This window comes from Manacus vitellinus, unplaced genomic scaffold (assembly GCF_001715985.3).
Source record: "Manacus vitellinus isolate BGI_N305 unplaced genomic scaffold, ASM171598v3 scaffold_0_pilon, whole genome shotgun sequence".
In the NCBI taxonomy this organism is placed as follows: domain Eukaryota; kingdom Metazoa; phylum Chordata; class Aves; order Passeriformes; family Pipridae; genus Manacus; species Manacus vitellinus.
The window spans coordinates 45,079,592-45,097,817 of NW_021938789.1; the positions used below are offsets into that span (position 1 = coordinate 45,079,592).

General features: G+C 46.7%; 2 protein-coding genes across 2 annotated transcripts; one reads left to right on the forward strand and one right to left on the reverse strand.

Annotated features, from left to right (window-relative positions):
• Positions 1-1,979: 1,979 nt before the first annotated feature.
• Positions 1,980-9,755, reverse strand: LOC108641406 (secretory immunoglobulin A-binding protein EsiB-like). The gene is made up of 5 exons (XM_018083192.1): positions 9,535-9,755; positions 5,323-5,464; positions 5,113-5,158; positions 3,621-3,707; positions 1,980-2,554 (listed from the first exon to the last, which is right to left on the reverse strand). The coding sequence occupies exons 1-5, from the start codon at positions 9,694-9,696 to the stop codon at positions 2,458-2,460; spliced, it is 534 nt and encodes a 177-aa protein (XP_017938681.1). The 5' UTR covers positions 9,697-9,755; the 3' UTR covers positions 1,980-2,457.
• A 6,260-nt stretch (positions 9,756-16,015) lies between these two features.
• LOC103766263 (histone H2A.Z) lies at positions 16,016-18,098 on the forward strand. Its single transcript, XM_018072738.2, has 5 exons — positions 16,016-16,068; positions 16,432-16,509; positions 16,882-16,995; positions 17,419-17,548; positions 17,697-18,098. Exons 1-5 carry the CDS (start codon positions 16,066-16,068, stop codon positions 17,756-17,758), a joined length of 387 nt encoding a protein of 128 aa, XP_017928227.1. The 5' UTR covers positions 16,016-16,065; the 3' UTR covers positions 17,759-18,098.
• The last annotated feature ends 128 nt before the right edge of the window (positions 18,099-18,226 follow it).

Genomic DNA, 18,226 nt, shown 5'->3' on the forward strand with positions numbered 1-18,226 from the left:
ACTGGAGCAGGAGAAGGACTCCTTTCCCTGAGGAGGAAGCAGCATCAGAAACAACCTGTGATGAACTGACCTCAGCACCCATCCCTGTCTACCTGCACTGCTGGGGGGTAGGTGTTTTTAAGATTCATTTTGTTTCTCATTTTCTTGCTCTGATTTTCTTAGTAATAAATTCACTTAATATGCCCAAGTTCAGTCTGTTTTGCCTGTAATCAGTGAGTGATCTCTCCCACTCCTTATCTCAACTCATGAGGCTTTCGTTCTATTTTCTCTCTCCAGTCCAGTTGCAGAGGGGAGTAAGAGAGCAGCTTTGGTAGGTACCTGGCACCCAACCAGGGTCAACTCACACTGCAAAATACAATGACCCTGCCCACCAGGCTCTCAACATATTTGCTCCTCAAATACCCAGGTCAGTACACCTTAGCTCACCGAGGCAGTGCCTTATGTCATATCTGGGTCACTTACAGCTTCATCCTGAACCCAGTGGCAATAAGAAAGGGGGGTGAATTGGGCATCACTGGTTGGTGGAGGTGTACTACGGGATATGGCTCTCCCCAGCCATGCTTGAATGTCCCTCTGATATTGGCTGCTGTGGTTAGGGAGGATGAAGAAAACGAGGATGATTTCGGGGGTGGAGGAGTGGCAGAAGACACTATGGTTTGAGTTTCAGTGGGGATTTTGAGACAGCTCTTCACATTATTTTCTCAGTGGATGCTGCATTATGGGGAAAAAACCTGCATTTTTCTGCTCACAGGCACAAAAAGGAGGGTAGCACAGGCCTGGGTAGGATGCCTAGTACACTTAACTGGTGTGTCTCTCTCTATATGAGATGTATAGCATAGGTCTAGTTTCCAAATCAGGAGCTACAGCTCATGCGCGTTCATGAGAAAAAAAAAAAAGCAGGTCTGAGACGTAATGCAGCACAAGCCTCATGCCAAGGGAAATATTCCCCTGTCTATAAAGGGTCCTGACTCGGGGCACCAGTCCACAGCCACTACATATATGAGCTCCTTTAATATTTGGAAAATGGTGTCTTGCTTTTCTACTTGAGGAAGAGAGAAAATCTCCTGGTGCTCTGCTCTGCCGTGCAGTTTGTAGTACCAGATTTAATAAAGGGATGCGTGGGAGGGAGCACAGAAGGGAAAGAGAAAGGAGACAAGCAGGGGGAGCAGGCAGCTGCACTGCATCAGAGAGCACTGGTCTGCAGCACATGGTGCCAGGGCTGAGGGAGGCAGAAGGATAGCCAGGCCCCAGGTCTCCTCCCCTCTGTGCTCTCCTCTTGGGAGCAAGATGCAGAACTGGCCCTGAGGAGCCCAGACTGGGGACAGTCAGGTGAAGAGACAAAGTCTGGCTATCCCTTGCTTAATGTGTGGCCATCAGCCCCTGCCTCCCTCCACTGCGCTGAGTGTTGGCACGTTGTGCCTGTGGGACACACCCCAGTTGTTGCCAGCATCACTCTAGAAAGATATTGAGGCTGACACCCAAGATGGGACAGGGAAATAGGAGCCTGCCCAAAGTACTTCACATCTTTGCCTACAAGTCACAGCACAAACGCAGTTCTCAGAAACCAAAGCCTGGCCCCCCACCACGGGCTTGCTGTCCCATTTGCTCCCTCAGTGGCAACCCCTGGGTCTCAGGCCCACCAGCGAGGCCTCAGGCACCCAGGGGGAGTGCAGGACCTCATGTGTGCAACAAGTGAGCTGGATAATTACGGTAGCAAGAAGGGAAAGATTGCACACCAACAAAGGCAGCCCTGGGAAACAATTTTATTGCCAGCAAAATGCTGCGGGTCTTTGTTTAGTGAGTGCACTTCCCATGAAATGCAATTGCTCACTGTGGTTTTAAACCTGAAAATGAAGGCAGTTTTCATTAAACTGAATTACTTTTCCCCAAAACTGGCACGACAATGGTAATGCCAATAAGGAATGATAGCATTAAGTGAGAGCATCATTTATATTTTCTATTAAATCACTGTCATTTCTATTACAAATGGCATCATGCATGCATGCCATGCTGATTTAAAGTGATAAAGGCTTAGTCATGATTAGTTATCACAATGCCTAAGCAGAGCATGAAATACAGGTAGCACAAATGTGCAGCAACCTCACACCAAGTCCAGGTGAACGCTGGGATATAAACTGAACTTAGTATTAGCAGATAAGTTGGTACAAACATAGTGGTGTTTTTTCAAAAACATCCATATGCCCATTGCCAGTGTAACCCTGAAGGCTATTTGTCTCCTCCACCCCACCTTTTCCATGCTCTTCAGAAGTGGCGAGCCAGGAAGCAAAAAGAGAAGGTGCAGCAACACATGACTGCCATAGATCTGACCATGGAGATCCAGTACAAAGCAAGTGCAATGTCCAATGAATGACTCAAATGCCTAAAGACACTCAGCAAGGAGAAAGTGGGGTTGCTAAGTTGGCAAGGTTGGACGAGCGCTGGTATTGCAGCAGTCAATCAGGGAAGGTTTCTGCTCTTGAGGATGTTTTCCAAAAGTTGCTGAGCTTCCTGGAGCCCATGGGCTGCTGCCACACTGAGAAGTTTCTCCACTTCCCTGAAGGACATGAAACTTTCATCAAGAAAATTTAGGAGGATGTTTGATTCATTCATAGCTAAATTTCAATTACCCAGGCTTTTATAAGTGGAACACAGCTACTGAAAATGTCTGCAAAGTTTACTCTCCACTATTCAGAAAATTATCTGATTTTCCTTCTGCTTTTCCCTGTGGTCTGAGCACATGTGTTTTGGGTTTGGTGATTTTCTCATCTTAGTTGAAGTAGAGATGGATTTGGAGCTCTTGAAATCCCATTCAAAACATGAATCTGCCTCATCATGCGACATGCAGTGAAAATTGAAACAAAACGTGCTGGTCACAAGGTTTGCCCAAACAATGCTATTTTAGCTTCATTTAGTTCAAAACTGCTCTCTCCAACCTCAGTTTCAATTTTCAGACTTGGAGTAAACGCAAAAAAATCAAAACTAAACAATACACAAAATCTATCAATCACTGTTTTGGGAACTCATCGGTCATTTTAGCTTCACTTAGCCCCAGGACTAGTCGCCACAGCAAATGTACAAAGCACAAGGCAAGTTTTCTTTGGCTGTGGGCCTTGCTGGGAACACTGGTGTGAAGTGTGCACAGGCACATTAGGGAGAAAAATGTGTCCTGAGTGGTTTCAACCCAACCCCCAGGCAGGCAACAAGAAACTTCTCATTGACTTCACTGGATGGGAATAAGAGTGAAAAGGGAGTTCCCCCAAAAAGAAAGACAGGTCTTTATAGCAGAAAATTCACATGTCACTTCAATAGCTCTTTCTATACCAGTATGGGTCTTGTCCCTTGCCTTGATTGGGAAATCATGATGGAAATACATATGCATTCAGACCACAGGAATTTTGTGTACTGTGGCACTTAATTTTTAAAATCTCATTGGACTAACTGGAGTTTTTGGTTTTCCTCTGCAGGTGGGGCTGCATTACTGACATTACAAGAAGAGGGCATTAGAAATGCTGGAGTAGCTTCATGCGTGGAGTACTTACAGCACCAGTTTCCCCCCCACCTCCCCAGGAGGAGCTGGGAATGCAGCTGTAATGGGAAGGAAGAGGATTAACTCAGGTTACCCTTCTTCAAGTGCCATGGTCATGTTTCTGAGTGCCCCCACTGCCAGGTTGAAGGAGGAGTGGGGATGGCCCTGCCCCGCAGCCTGCCTACAGGGGGGAAGAGACAAGCAAAGTCAATGGTAAGAGACATTAATGTAGACAACACATTGATTGTTGCTGAGCAGAGCTTACCCTAAATCCATGATTTTTCAGTTTTCCATGTTCTGGCAGTGGGGAGGTGTACAAGAAGCTGGGAGGGAGCATGGCCAGGACAACTGACTCGAACTGGCCAAAGGGATATTCCACACCATAGTGTCATGCTCAATATGTAAACTGGGGGGGAGTTGGCCAGGAGCTGCCCATCACTTGTTGGGGACAGGCTGGGCATTGGTCAGTGAGTAGTAAGCAACTGTATTGGGCATCACTTGTGTTTCTTGGGGTTTATTCCTCTCTTTTATTATTATTATTATTGTTATACTTTATTTCAATTATTAAACTGCTCTTTTCTCAACCCACACGTTCTACCTTTTTCCAATTCTCCTCCCCATCCCACAGGGCTGGGAGGGGAGTGGGGAAATCAGTGACCAGTGGTGTGGTACTTAGTTGCTTAGATGAGGTTAAACCACGACAGAGCAAATAAGGAAGAAGGTATGTATAATTCACTGTTCTGAAATGTGACTCCTTTGAAATGTTCAGGCCCTGATTTGGAAAACATCTTTATTCAGAAAGGCACAAAGGCTTCAGCATTTCTCTAGGTAGGGATATCCTTAATGATGCCTTCTTTGATTACAACTCCTGCTGTTACAGGCATAGTTATTTCAGCCCTTCCTGTAGCTTGATGCTGTTCTATGTCCTGAGCAGACACAGAGGAAACATCTAACGTGCCTCCCTCCTCTCCCCTCACTTTTTGGGTAGCACAGTAACTTCCCCCATCTCTCATTCTTTCCATTTCTCACCAAGAGTGTTAGGATTTCAGGGGATGCAGCTCAGGCTCCTACCACAGGTGTGACCACTGTGGGTACCACAGCAAATGCACACACAGGCATGGCTGCCTCACTTATGTGGCAGAAACCTCTTGGGAGGGTGTGCTGAGAGCAGGAAATTAATACGTTGCTGTACCTTGATTTTCCATTGCCTCAGCAGTTCCTGGCTCACTACCCTCCTGTGCCTGTGCATTTTCCCTGCTGCCCACCTGCAGCTCAAACCTTCCCAAAAGGCTATTCAGCAAAACCAGCATTCTCTGCACTCTTGATGCTGAGACACTTTCTTTCTTTCACTGATTTAAAAAAATAGCAATAGTAGGTGAAGAAAGTGGAGCAAAGCGTATGACCCACAGGGAGAAGTTGGGAGCTCCAGATCTCCCTGCTGCCACCTGTGAACCTCCCTCCCGCTGCCACAGGACAGCTCAGTGCAGCTGTCCCCCAAAGCACTGCCAGCTCTTCTTCCTTCTCCCATGCCACAGTAGCCTTTTGCCAGAAGAAGCCAATTTCCGACGGCAAGAATCGTGCCTCACCTGAACCAGTGCATAGCCATGTCCTCATTTTTTTCCACTCCGGTTCCTGGGTGTGAGACAAGGTATCAAAGTCACAGATAGGTTATAGAATACAGCATCCAAAATCCAGCAGTGTGGTGGTACCACATACCACAGAGCCATGTTTGTAGTTCTGGCTTATGAGCATACCTACTCTGGCAGCAAGTTAGCCATGGATTGGAGAAACATTACCTTGTAAATACCTCTGTCCCAGGATGTGCTGGGCATTGGGGTACCCCAGGCGAGCATACAAATGAGCCACGTGGAAATGGAAATTCTCATAGCACAGTGGGATGTAGAGCAGGAGGAGGCCAGCGATGATTACAGCTGCCAACTGTAAAAGAGGAACAGTCATGATGCAAGGAAGAAAATAAACTGAGGACCAGCAACAGCAAATATTTCATCTGAGCTCTGAAGCCTCCCAAAGCTATTCCCCACAGATAAATGGGAGGAAAGTCTCACATAACCACAGAAAACCAAAGTCACCTTCGATAGAGAGCTAGTTCCAGAGTTTCCACTGAAGCTGGCAGAAAAAGCCCCACTGAATTCAGTGAGCAGTGCATCAGCTCCTGAGTTAATTTCCCCTTTAAGGTCTGCTACAGCAAAGGAAACTACAATACTTTTATTTTCTAGTGGTCCTATTGAAGAAAAAGGGGAAAAAAATCATAAGGTGCCATCAGGCTTTTACAAACATTCTATCAAAGAGGCTTGCCAGAAGTAGTCTCATTCCCCAGGCAGCTAGGTCCTTGGCCCACCACTGCCCACAGCATTGCATATGGATGTGAGCACTCACAAAATCACAGAATGGATCAGGTTGGAAGGTACCACAGTGGGTCATCTGGTCTAACCTCCCTGCTCAAGCAGGGTCATCCTAGAGCACATCAAACAGGATTGTGTCCAGACAGATCTTGAATATCTCCAGTGAGGGAGACTCCACAACCTCCCTGGGCAATCTGTTCCACTGCTCAGTCACCCACACAGTAAAGTTCTTCCTCACATTCAGATGAAACTGCCTGTGCATCAGTTTCTGCCCATTGCCTCTTGTCCTGTTGCTTGGCACGACTGAGAAGAGCCTGGATCCTTCCACTTGACACCCTCCCTTTAGATACTGATAGACACTGACGAAGTCCCCTATCAGTTGCCTCCTCTCAAGGCTGAACAGGCCTGGCTCCTTCAGCCTATCCTTATCCCTTAATCATCCTTGTTACCCTTTGCTGGACCTGCTCCAGGAGTTCCACGTCTCCCTCCCTTTATGAACATCCTTGGCTCATAAAGCCTTTCATTCTGTGTTACAGTAAGGACATGCCTACATCCACACCTGACAGGAGAATGACCTTTGGTCTGAAACTCTTCTTTCATCCAAGGTATAAATCAGCAAAAAGTCTGATGAACTGAATCAGCAGGGAAAAAGATGAGAGACTAGAATTAGGCTGTTTCCTTTTTGATGCCAAATTGGATTTTCTTTGTTCAGGGAGCTAGCTATTAGCTTCCAGTGAGAGGAGCTGGCACCTTAAGCATCCACATCTTGGCAGAGTCAGGGATGCCTGGCTAGGAACAGAAAAGCAGGATTAGGAAACCGCTATAGGAGGCCCATGTGGAGCCTCCTGCCTGCACAGGTTACCAGGAGCCCATTGCCTCCCTGCAGGGGAGTGCAGGATGTCTCGCTAATGGTGTCAGCCCTGTAGAAGGTAAAACCCTTTCCTACTACATGGGAAGATGGAGACCGGGTAGAGTCCTGAGTGGAAGACGTGTCTTTGAGAACAACAAGGAGGCAAGTGCTGATCAGGTCCCTCAGTGCAACCCTGTGCTGAGATGCAACACTGATGGTATGGGATCCAGAGGAGACCACTAATACCTCAGCCTTCAGCCCTGTAGCTTTGGTGAAAGCAACAATGGATTCTTGGACCTGATGTTCCTGGGGACATGCCAAAGCACCTGCAGACTCTCTGCATACCACTGTTCCTCTCCCGTGGATGCGGAAGCAGAACAGATACGAGAAGCCCATTTTAACAGCCAAGTCAGAAACAAGTACGAGGGCCTGTCCAGGGCCTGACCACGGCTGTTGCAGAACAAGCTCACTTTTTCATCTGGGCATAATTTCTTGCTACAAGTACTTGTGATTAATGGCTACAGCATGTGGGTTTGTCACCACGCCATGTTCAGAATGAGCCAAAGGGACAAGAAGCAGCTGCAAAGGACGACAAGATGCAAGAGCTGTAATTGTCAGGGGCTCTTCTGGCCATTATGGATGGTTTGACGCAACCCCCAGAGAAAGATGCAAAAAACAACTCCCTCTCTTTTTTGGGGGGGCACGGTATAGCACTTCAGGTATACGTAGACCATTGCAAAGCAAATGATGCATTTAGATACTGATCTGCTTCTCAGTTGCCTGTAGGGCATAAGGACAGAGGTGATGTGGGTGTGGCACTTCCTCGATGTTTCATGGGGGCTCCTGCACTCCCATGCACCATGATCAGCTGTGGTGACTGCTGGAGGTAGCATGTTGGTAAGAACCTGGTGGCTCCTAATTGGCACCCAGATCCGAGTTTGGGCCCATCTCTAATTTGGATTAGTGAATGCTGAGGATTAAATGAGCCTAGTTAGCTAATAAAGCTAAGCAAATAAAATAGGTAAGCGATAATGACACGCAAATGCCCCAACATTTGATTTTCTGACTGATAAACTTAGGGACGTAGGAAATTTTGATACACACACACACCATCATACCCATTCAGCCTGTGTGATGCTGTGTGAACTATGCAGCACTGTGTATGTGCTGAAGGGTATGTAGGTCCCTGAAAGCCAAGGCAAGTCCAAAAGGAAATGCAAAGAGTGGGAAATGTGGCATTTGAGAGGAGCTGCTTCTATTGCAAGTCTGGTATATCCAATATATGTAACAGCAAACAACCAGCCTAGTAAACTAAAGGGAAAAGGATGTGGAGGGCAAGGTGCTGTGGATCACAGCGGAAACCTCTGTGATCATGCACCACTGCCATTGGGGTACATCCTTGAGTGAATGCTCCCTGCAGGACACCACCTCTCCATGACAATGTCCATGATGATCAGCCATCCACTGCTGGCAGCTTCCATCTCACTATTGCAGAGACACTGTGCCTGGCTCCTTTGAGGCAGATAGCTCAGGAACCACTGGATGTCCACTTTTTGTCCCAAGCTGTTTTTTAAGGGGAGGCTTTCAACTTTTTGCAGTTGTGTAGGCACTGTCAGGTATGGCAAGCAAGACATGTCACAGGCAGTTCCTTTAGAAATGGCCCACTGAGCATCCCTAATCTGATTTTTTTTTTTTGGTGGTGGGTTGGGTTTTTTTTCTATTTTCTTTTCCTAAACCTTCCTAAAGGGTGAGAAAAACCAAGACCTATGCATGACAAAAGGCAGGTGCACGAGGTGCTGGAGCACACTGATCCCAGCTCTGGAAGATGGCAACACCAACACTGGTTCCTTGGCTGCCTACCAGCTTGAAAATGCACCTACAAGCACACAGCTAGTCCCACACAAGCAGAGACATGAGCAAAAATACTCCTTTGCCCTCTGCTGTGGCTGTGGCTACATCTGCTATTTTAAGTGTCTCCAAGACCAAAAGAGAGGGAAGCTGAGTGACCTTTCTCAAAAAGCAGCTGCTGATGGAGGGGGGCACCTGAAGTGAGATCTCCTTATAGAAGGGATGAATCAGTGAGGTGTAAGTCCCACGGGCTTCTTCCACGTTGGTTGTCTGTAGCCCTCACCCTCACGGTCAGCACGGGGGACTAAAGGCACAGTGTACCAATAGTCCCTGAAATGAGAGCTCCTCAGGGACCTCAGCCAGGCAACAAGTGCTAGTCTACCTCAAACGCAGGAAGGAACATGGGGAGCTTGTTGCATTGCCCCATGCAGGGGTGTGAAGCAGATCACTGGCCTGAAACCACCTTTGTAGGCTTGGGGGGAGCTCTCAGTTGCTCATCCCACCCTTTTCTTCTGTGGTGACTCATTAGAAACTACTTTGCATTTTTCAAACCTTGCATAGTTGGGGCTGCATGGGGGAAGCCCAGTAGTGTTGGTGGGGCTATGCCGGGGAAACAGGCAGTGAGGGACACAAATCAAGCATCTTGCCTGTGCCATCACCCATGTGCCCAAGCCCACTGTACAGGATCGAAAATATGATCAAGAGAAACGCCTAAAAACTCCGCCTATAATGACTGCACTTGAAGATGCCACCTTACTGTGTGCTAGCAAAAGCCTCCACTCCAAGAGTGGCAGAGAAAGGCATCCCAAGACTTGCATTTGAGAGGCTGTTGTGTGCAAGCAGCTCCTGTGGCTTTGACCCGCTCTAGCACCAGTGGCTTTCAGGGGCAGGGTGTAACATAACACCCAGTGCCAGCATTCCCACCCTGAACCCATCCCCACACTTACCTCCCAGCTGCTCCATGTTGAGCTGTTGGGGTGAGGGTTCCCACCCCCAGGACAAGGATTTGCCCCACAGGGATCAGCACTGCCCCATCCCTTCCGTCGGAGCCGCACTGCAGGCTTCATGTCCCCCATCTCTCCTTCCCGCAGGGAGTCCGAGCGCCTCATTTTAACCTGGTCTGCTCCCTCTCACCAGGCACCACCACCGCCCTGCCATAAGTCTTACCCATCACCATCCCTCGGTTTCACTCCTGATTTATGGCAGCAGTAGCCCAGCTGCTTCACTAAGATAAGAGGGATGGGTACACATCCCCTTGAAGAGTCATAGAAAAGGAAGATGCTTCTGACGAAAACCTTGCAAATCACCAATGTTTAACTCTCCCTGTGCCGAATATTTCTGTTTCTTCAGACTGGTCCCAGGTGTTGCAAGCCCTCACCAGTAAATTGTTATATTTGACAAATTTGATTACATTTTTTTTTCTGCTTTTTACATGTATGGATTTTGGACAAATGCAAGAACATGCAGGCCTAGCCCCAGGTGAGAAAATTAGAAAACGTGCAATGATATATAATTAGGAAATTATCAGAACGTACAAATCCCCACACAAAATTTGACAGGATAGGATTTTTATTTTTTTAAGCTAGAAAAGAGCTTACTTGTTAAAGTCAGATATTTTATAGCTGCATAATTATGCCTCTATTCATTTGCAGTAACTACACCTAGTAAATTTCAGATGGTAAATTTTGTTTTGCTTTTGCATCTAAAAAACACCTCTTTTTAATGCAAGATCCCTAATGCATGTTACCTTCCTATTATGAAGTCCTAGCAGAGGATTTTAACCAGATGCCTGGCAGACAAGGTCCATCTCATGTGAAATGCTGACCTTGTCTGGCTGTCTGACCATAAAAAATATTTTCCTTTCCAGTTTTACAGTAAGATAAGTGCTGTGCTTTGGTTTTAAAGAAAACCCCACCCCCAAAGAACAAGGATATCTCTTTGGTTGTGATGACTCAGCCTAAAAACCTTACTGAAGAGGAAACCCTTCATAGTTTCATATTTTATTTCTTGTGTTATGCTGCCACCATTGGGACAATTTCATTTGGTCAGTCACAGCCCCACTACAGTTGAAGAGATTCATCTTTATGTTCCTGATCAAAGTGTGAACCAGTTTCACAGTATATCAAATTTAACTGGACAGTAATAGTCATAGTGCAAGATCAACTGTTCCCAAGTGCAAACCTCTGCATTAAGGAAACTCAGAAATTTCCAAAACAAGCCCAGAGCAGAAGGCCCTTCACTGCAGCAAAGAAGAGACGAAAGAAGGTAATACCTACTTAACCTTTTTTCTTTTCTCAGCTCCAATTGCTAGAATTTAAAGATGAAGAAAAAAAAACAAAACCAAAAACATAACACCCCTCTGGGAGTTATCCTTCCTAGGAATGATACAGCCTTAGCTACAATTTCCAACTTTGGCAGAAGTGAACTCCAGAGTTAATCTTATTACTATTTGTAAAGGTGTATGGGTAACAGTTATATTTGTACTGACACCTCAGCTAGCTCTGGGAAATCAGTACTTTTCTCGGTATAAAACAGACCCTGGGGCTTGCAGTTCTTTGTTGCAGATGACTAAAAATGAGAACATATTATTAATTATGCATTGTTCAGTGAGAGCCATGCTGTCTGTGTCACAAGCCAGGTGCAGTACAGGATCTCATTCCAGTTGTGAGCTTCAGTTACTTCTCTACAAAATCCAATCTACACCATGAGGAAGAAATAAACCAGGTTGTCACACTAGAAACAAAAGATGGCTGTACTAGCTGTCTCCTACCAATAAAGAAGAATTGGATCCCCTCTACTTGCAATGACTTTGGCAAGGAAAGGGCAAGTCTGCCATGAATTTTCTCTCTGCTCTTCCAAAGGGCAGGTGGCATTTCTTCTTTTTCCCTTTCATTTTCACAGAACAAGTTTTGAAGAACCATTTCCAGCTCCTGCAAAGGAACATTTTGATTGAAATTCTGGAACAAGGCACCTTCAGGAAAACACATTCTTTTTCACATTTTTCCAGGTTGCTTTCTTAGGAAAAGAAATTGGTATAACCAAATTGTTATGTCTGGTAAAAGCCTATTTAATTGCAATGTCCTCTGGGCACAGGTATCACGTGGCAAATTAGAGCCACTTGAGAGTTGCCTAACTTGAACACAGTTGGAGTAGGTCCTTGCATATGGCTTTGTAGCCAGCACAAAAGATCATGTAAATATAATTATTTTGAATGGAGCTCAAATATGGGTAAGGGTGAGGACCAAGGCACGCAGCAACAAGAGAATTTTGAGGGACAAGTTTCTGTGTAAGACAATGGAAGGATGAGGGTAAGGAGTTCTGGCTGCCACTGTCTCTAACAGACTGTCATTTCACTTTGCCTAACTAGCTGTAGCTTCCTTTCAGAGCTGGCTAAACAAGAACGAGATAAAAATCTATTCAGGCTAGTCATTATGACTATTAATAGCTGATACAAAGGAGTATAATGAACAGTGTAGATATAAGGGTAGTTCAAGTCTCTCTGAAATCAGTATGCAAGCGTTATCTGCAGAGCTATTACAGAGCCCTGTATTGAGTTAAGAGAATAGAAATTTGGCAGAAAATAAACCCTCCTGCTTTCCAGCTAGCCCTCAGGGAGGCTGGGTGCAACTAGGCTTAATTTTTTATTATAAGCAATTCAGCACTGTAAGTTTGGTTGCATTCAGTAAGATCCCAGATGCACCAATACAGCGGGTTACACTGTAAGTCTGGTCTCATTCATGATTAGATATTCACAAAGAGTGCAGTTTATCAATGCAACAGTCTGGTCAAGTTTAAAAGAACTCGCATGAACACAGACTCACAAACAGTGCAGTGCAGCAACAGATTTTAGATTCTTTTAGATTGGTGGTGATTCACTAGACCTGCAAAATATAAATGTATACCACCATGTACAAGTGTTTCCAAGTATGCTCCAGAGGCACAGTTCTTACCAAAGAGGCATCCATACTTTGGGGAAGGAGAGCAACACTTGTCTGCAAGGTGGTTGTATTCTCATCTTCTGCCATGGAGGATTTCAAATGCCAAATTATACTCTTCTGGAGAAGTGGAGGTGAGAATGTAGTCAAATATTCTGTTAGCTGCCGTCATTGATGGGGGGGCAGACATTTTATATGTAAATGAAGAATATGAAAAGTTACAAATACAGTGATTATAAAGGCTGTGTGTAATGGCCAAGGGCAGAATAGAACTGTGACACCCTAGATCACTCCCTCTTCCACATGAATTGCAGTGATGAGGATCATCTACAACCTAGATAGATAGCTTATCACCCCATCAGCAGGCCACCACACCCACAGTAATCCCTTCACCACATATCTCACAGCGTATCTCATTCTTTCAATGTGTGGAGCTGTTTAGAGATACCAGATTAATAAATGTATCTGTTAAACCGAACAGTTGAATCTATTCATCACTATGCACAACACAACCGTGCAACAGGAGAGGATGTGAATTTCCTGAACCCAAATACAGCAGCCAATAGAGAGACCCAGCTCAGCAGAACCCTTTCATTTGCTAGAGATCCTGCAAAAGGGCAGCAGGGAAGCCCTCTGCAAGGGGGAATGGCTCCAGGGGCAAATACAAGTCATACTGTAATTGATCTCACCACAAAAAACTACAGCCTAAATGAAAGTAAGCAGTGGCTACAGGCTAAAAAAAACCCTGACAAACTATATTACTCACTTAAGGGGAGTTAGGTCAAAGTACAGCATACTAAAACCTCTGACTAAAACCTGTATACTGAAAAATGAGCTGACTCGGCTTAGCTGTCACCTAAAAAATAATTTCTCAAATGCTTTCTGACACCTGGCTTTTGAAGTTCCACAGATATTGTATCCCAGCAATGCCATGGCAAAGCTGAGCACCTAGGTATGTATCTCCTACTTAAACTTGTTCAGGATTCAGAAACTGTAAAGTTCTGAGGGATGTGATACAAAGAGCTTTCTGGGAATGCTTCATCAGTCTGCTAATGAAGATGATCTCCACCACTTCTGCAGAAACTAAAATCCTGAAAGAAATTAATTCAAGATAGTCCAAATAATACCATGATCATAGTCCAGTACTTAGTGAGGGTGAGAATTGGTACCTGCTTTGTACAGTGTGTTCATATTTTGGAGGCAAGTAAAAATAATCGTTTTTCTCCAAGGAAATCATACTAAGTAGTAGAGTAGAAAAGAAAGCAGCACTACATCCCAGTTCTCCTAAGGCATATTGAACACCATTACACAAGGTACACACCAGGCGGACTGCATCTTTTCTCACCAGGTTCCCCATAATATATCCTTTTAGAGAGATTTTCCACTTTCTTAATGTTAATTAGGCCAATAAAAGCCTATTATTCTGCTTTGTCCCCCTTGAAGCATATCTTCCTTCTTCCCACTGGATAAGACACCTGGGGCCAGGCTTGGGGTACAAATATCATCAGGAAGACGCAGGTGGTAAGTGCTCCCTTTGTTCATGTGGGATTGAGGTTATTTGTGCTCACAACTGGGTCTGAAGTTGCTTTGGAATTGTTCCCATTGTTCCTAGTGTACCTAAACTAGTTTCCATTTATGTCTTTAAATAGCAGAGGGGGGAGTTCAGGTTGTGCTTGTTGAGTGAAAACTTCTGCAGGCTTCTGTAAAACCTTGAGGCTTGTTTTTAAACTTAAAAAAAAATTCTAACCCCCTTCAAACCCTCTTATCTTCTTTCTTGCTGAAGGAGAATATAAACAAATGAAGCTTCAAATAGACAGAAGCACCAGACAGTTACATAAAAACAAACTGCCAGATCCCTGCATGTAGGCGTTATCTGCTCTCAATTCAGTCCTGCCTCTCTGTGCATGTGCTTGGAAGTAGGTCTCCCCATCCTGAGGTGGTAGCAGCTAGGACTAGATGCCCAAACTGAAACTAGATGCCCAAACTGAAAGTGTTGAAGGCACTGATGATGTGGCCTCAGGCTGTCTGGAGGTCCAACTAAAGGGTCCTTTGTAACCAGGGGACCAAGTATTTGGGGTCAGACGTTTGAGCAGGAGAGGTACAAAGTTTTATATGTTTACTATTCCAGTGAACAGCTCGAAAGATCTTGAAGTGAAGCTCTACAGATCAGCACATATCCTCCTGTCTTAGTGTTCTGAGTATTTCAACTGTTGAAGACCTGAAGAAAGTGGAAAAGTTATGGCAAGCAGAGTATCCTCATGAGAACGTTATGCCCTTAGCTCTACCTCCCATTACAGGTCTGTCTGTAAGAGTATTCATCATGCTTGGGACCCTTTGATATCAAGGCAGAGGAAATACTTGTGTTAATGTGTGGTGGTTTAGTGATTAGATTGGTAAAGTGTATGACAGATCCTGCCAGTCTTCCGCCTAAAGAGCTAATTGGCCGGGGAAAGGCCGGGGTTTCCCCCTGAGCTCACTGCATGCTCACAGATGAGTGGCATCTCTCTCAACAGAGACTTACAGTGTTCTGGAAGAGCACAAGGAATTGTTACTTTTTTGAAGCTGAAAGAATTGGATTAACAGAGAATACCCTCACTGAGCTCCGAGGTTTGACTGATAATTTACTGAAAATGGCACCAAAAAAAAAAAAGAAAATAAGGGTTAAAGCTTCATTTCAGGAAAATACAGGCAGGGATTTGAAGTGCCAAAGCTGAGGAAACACTGCATTAATTAAACGTTAGACTTGGAACAGAACTCATGATGAATTTCAGCCATAGTTTGTGAAACACCCAGTGAGACAAATGGGTCTGAGGCAGGATGGTCCTTTGTGATGGAGGTAGAAATGAAAACCAGTGCACGTGTGCAGAGCTGTCAGCCTTGCCGGCATTCCCCCACCCCTGGAATCCTGAGGAGCTGGTGTGACTTCGTCTGTATTCGACGCCACTGGGCAGCCTCGTGTTCCCCGCTAACAGCCCCTCATCCCAAACCCGGGACCTAATCTCCCTCAGGTTGCTCCTGAGGCGCTTAGCACACTAAACCAATTAACTCCCCCTGTGGGAGGGAGGCTTCGACGGCACTGCGGCGGCTCCGGAGCGCGACTCGGTGCAGGCACGGGACCTGATGATAAAGAACCCCGGGTAACGGAGCGGGATGAGTCTGGGCAGCGCCCCTCCTGCCGGGGATCTCCCCGGGCCCCATCCCCAGCACAGACGGGGTCCGGCGGGATCAGACACCCCCCTCCACCCTCGCCGACCGCGCCTGTCGCTTTAAAGGGGGGGCGGGGACTCGCTTGCCCGCGGCCGGGCCGGCCGCCTCCGCATGTTGTCGCTGGTGCGAGAGCGGCCGTCCCGGGGCGGCCATTGGCTGGCGGCTGGGCCGGGTTCCCGATTCGGGCGCGCTCGGCGGTTATAAGGGCCGGGGAAGGCGGGACGGCTGCCATTTGAATCGCGGCGGTGGGGTAGTTGGTGCTGCGCCGGTCATGCGTGAAGGGACGTCCTCTGCCTCAGTCTCACCAACCTTCGAGGCGCTGCGCTCCATTTCGCCATGGTGAAAGGAGCGCGGGGGCGCTCGGGGGTGGGGTGGCGCTGGCCGCGGGGTTTCCGGGGCTGAGGCGCTGCCGCCTGTGGGTGGCGGGGGAGCGGGGCGGCCGGAGCGGCGGGTGAGGGCGCGGGGCGGCGCGCGGCGGAGCAGGGGGTGGGGGGGCGTGTCGCACGCGCATGGCGCCGAAGGGGACAGGAGGGGAGCAGCGCCGTCCGCGCGCGGGGGGAGCGGCCCTGTGAGTGGACGACGAGCGCATCGCGCCCGGCGCGCGGTGCCCCTCTGCGCGTGAGGGGGGGGAAGCGGGGCGCATGCGCGGAGGGCGGGGTTTGGTGGTGACATCAACTCCTGATCTTCTCTTGGCATTGCCAGGCTGGCGGGAAAGCTGGGAAGGACTCCGGGAAGACCAAGACCAAAGCAGTGTCCCGTTCCCAGCGGGCTGGATTGCAGGTGAACAGGGGCTGGGGCGTGGGTGAAGTCAGGCAGGTCTTCCATCTGTTGATTGATTGCACTTCGTGGAACCTTTGCACTCTGTGTCTGCCAGTTGTCCCAAGTGGTGTAAGGATCTTTAGCCAGACATGGCTTTAGACCTTTTTGCATATCCGTGCAGGAGGCGAAATAATAACCATGTGGCTGTTGCTGCTGCTTGTGCTGCAAATTGTGAAGTTGCTGATGTGAGTGTGAAACGTGGTGTCCTTAACTGGTTTCTGAAGTGAAATACAGCCTGTGCGTCTGCCACTGGAACTTCGCAGCCCAGGATGTGGTTTTGTGCAGTGGCTTTCTGCTGTCACAGCCTGTTCATGCTTCTGGTTTTTTTTCCAGTTCCCTGTTGGCCGCATCCACAGGCACCTGAAGTCTAGGACAACCAGCCATGGACGTGTGGGAGCCACAGCTGCTGTGTATAGTGCTGCAATCCTGGAGTACTTGACAGCTGAGGTAAAACCTGCAGGGGGTGGTCAACTCCCAAATGCCATAATGACCAGAGCCTGCTGTATTTTGCCAGTTTGGACTGGGTTATGAGCTCTTCACTTGCTTTGAGCCATTTTCAAGTGCGTACATTATCAGAAGACTGTGAAATACGCGTGCTCTGCATTTCACACAAATTTGGTGCTGTGACTTGCAGCAAAAATGCAAGTGTGAAGTAACTTATAAAACGGGCCATTACAGCATGTCATATCTCCTGTAAATACTCTTCTTATTGGGAAAACTAAACGTAGAGCTCCAAAGGAGGAACCCTTTTGGAAGAGGCATTGTTTGCTATCTCAGTGTCACTAACGGTGACACAGTATTTGAAACAGCTGAGACTGTGCTGTTGGTCTCACTTGACTGTGTAACTATTCAAAAATGGTCTTGTCCCAGGTCCTTGAGCTGGCAGGAAATGCATCCAAAGACTTGAAGGTGAAACGTATCACTCCCCGTCACTTGCAGCTTGCCATTAGAGGAGATGAAGAGTTGGATTCTCTGATCAAGGCAACAATTGCTGGTGGTGGTATGTCAGTTGTTTGCTGTTTGTGGTTGGTTGGGTGGAGGAACTGTCTCAGACTACAGGTTGCTTAGTGCTGTCACTTTCATTTGAAGTACAAAGTTTAGGAAAACTGTTGAGAAATCATGTGGTCTTAATTGTTGCTCTTTCTTAGGTGTAATACCGCACATCCACAAGTCTCTCATTGGCAAGAAAGGACAACAGAAGACTGTCTAAAGGATACCAGGATTCCTTGTTATCTCAGGACTCGAAGTACTTAACTTGTCCAGTGTTGGTGATTCCAGTGGACTGTATCTGTGAAACACAATTTTGCCTTTTTTTAACTTTGAGAAGCTAAAGCTCCCTTGAGCTTTCTAACAAACCAAATTTCTGCATTGAAGTCTTAACTGTATTTAAGTGTTACCATGGCTTCAAAGAAGCTATTGTGTTTGTAGTGGGTTTTAATTGAGTTGACTGTTTCTAGATTGGTTTGAGTAAGTTAAGGAAATGTTTGGTTTTGTACAGACGTTTCATCCACTAGAGTGGAAATACTCAATAAATGTTATGGCAAGACTGATTTGTCTCTTCATAGGGGGAAAGGGGCAGGGAGGAGGAGGTGGTAAGATAAGGTGAAGGGATGTTGAAACTGTGCTTCACTTGATTTTTTTTTTTTTTTTAATAGCTTTTAAAATACCACCTGTGCCT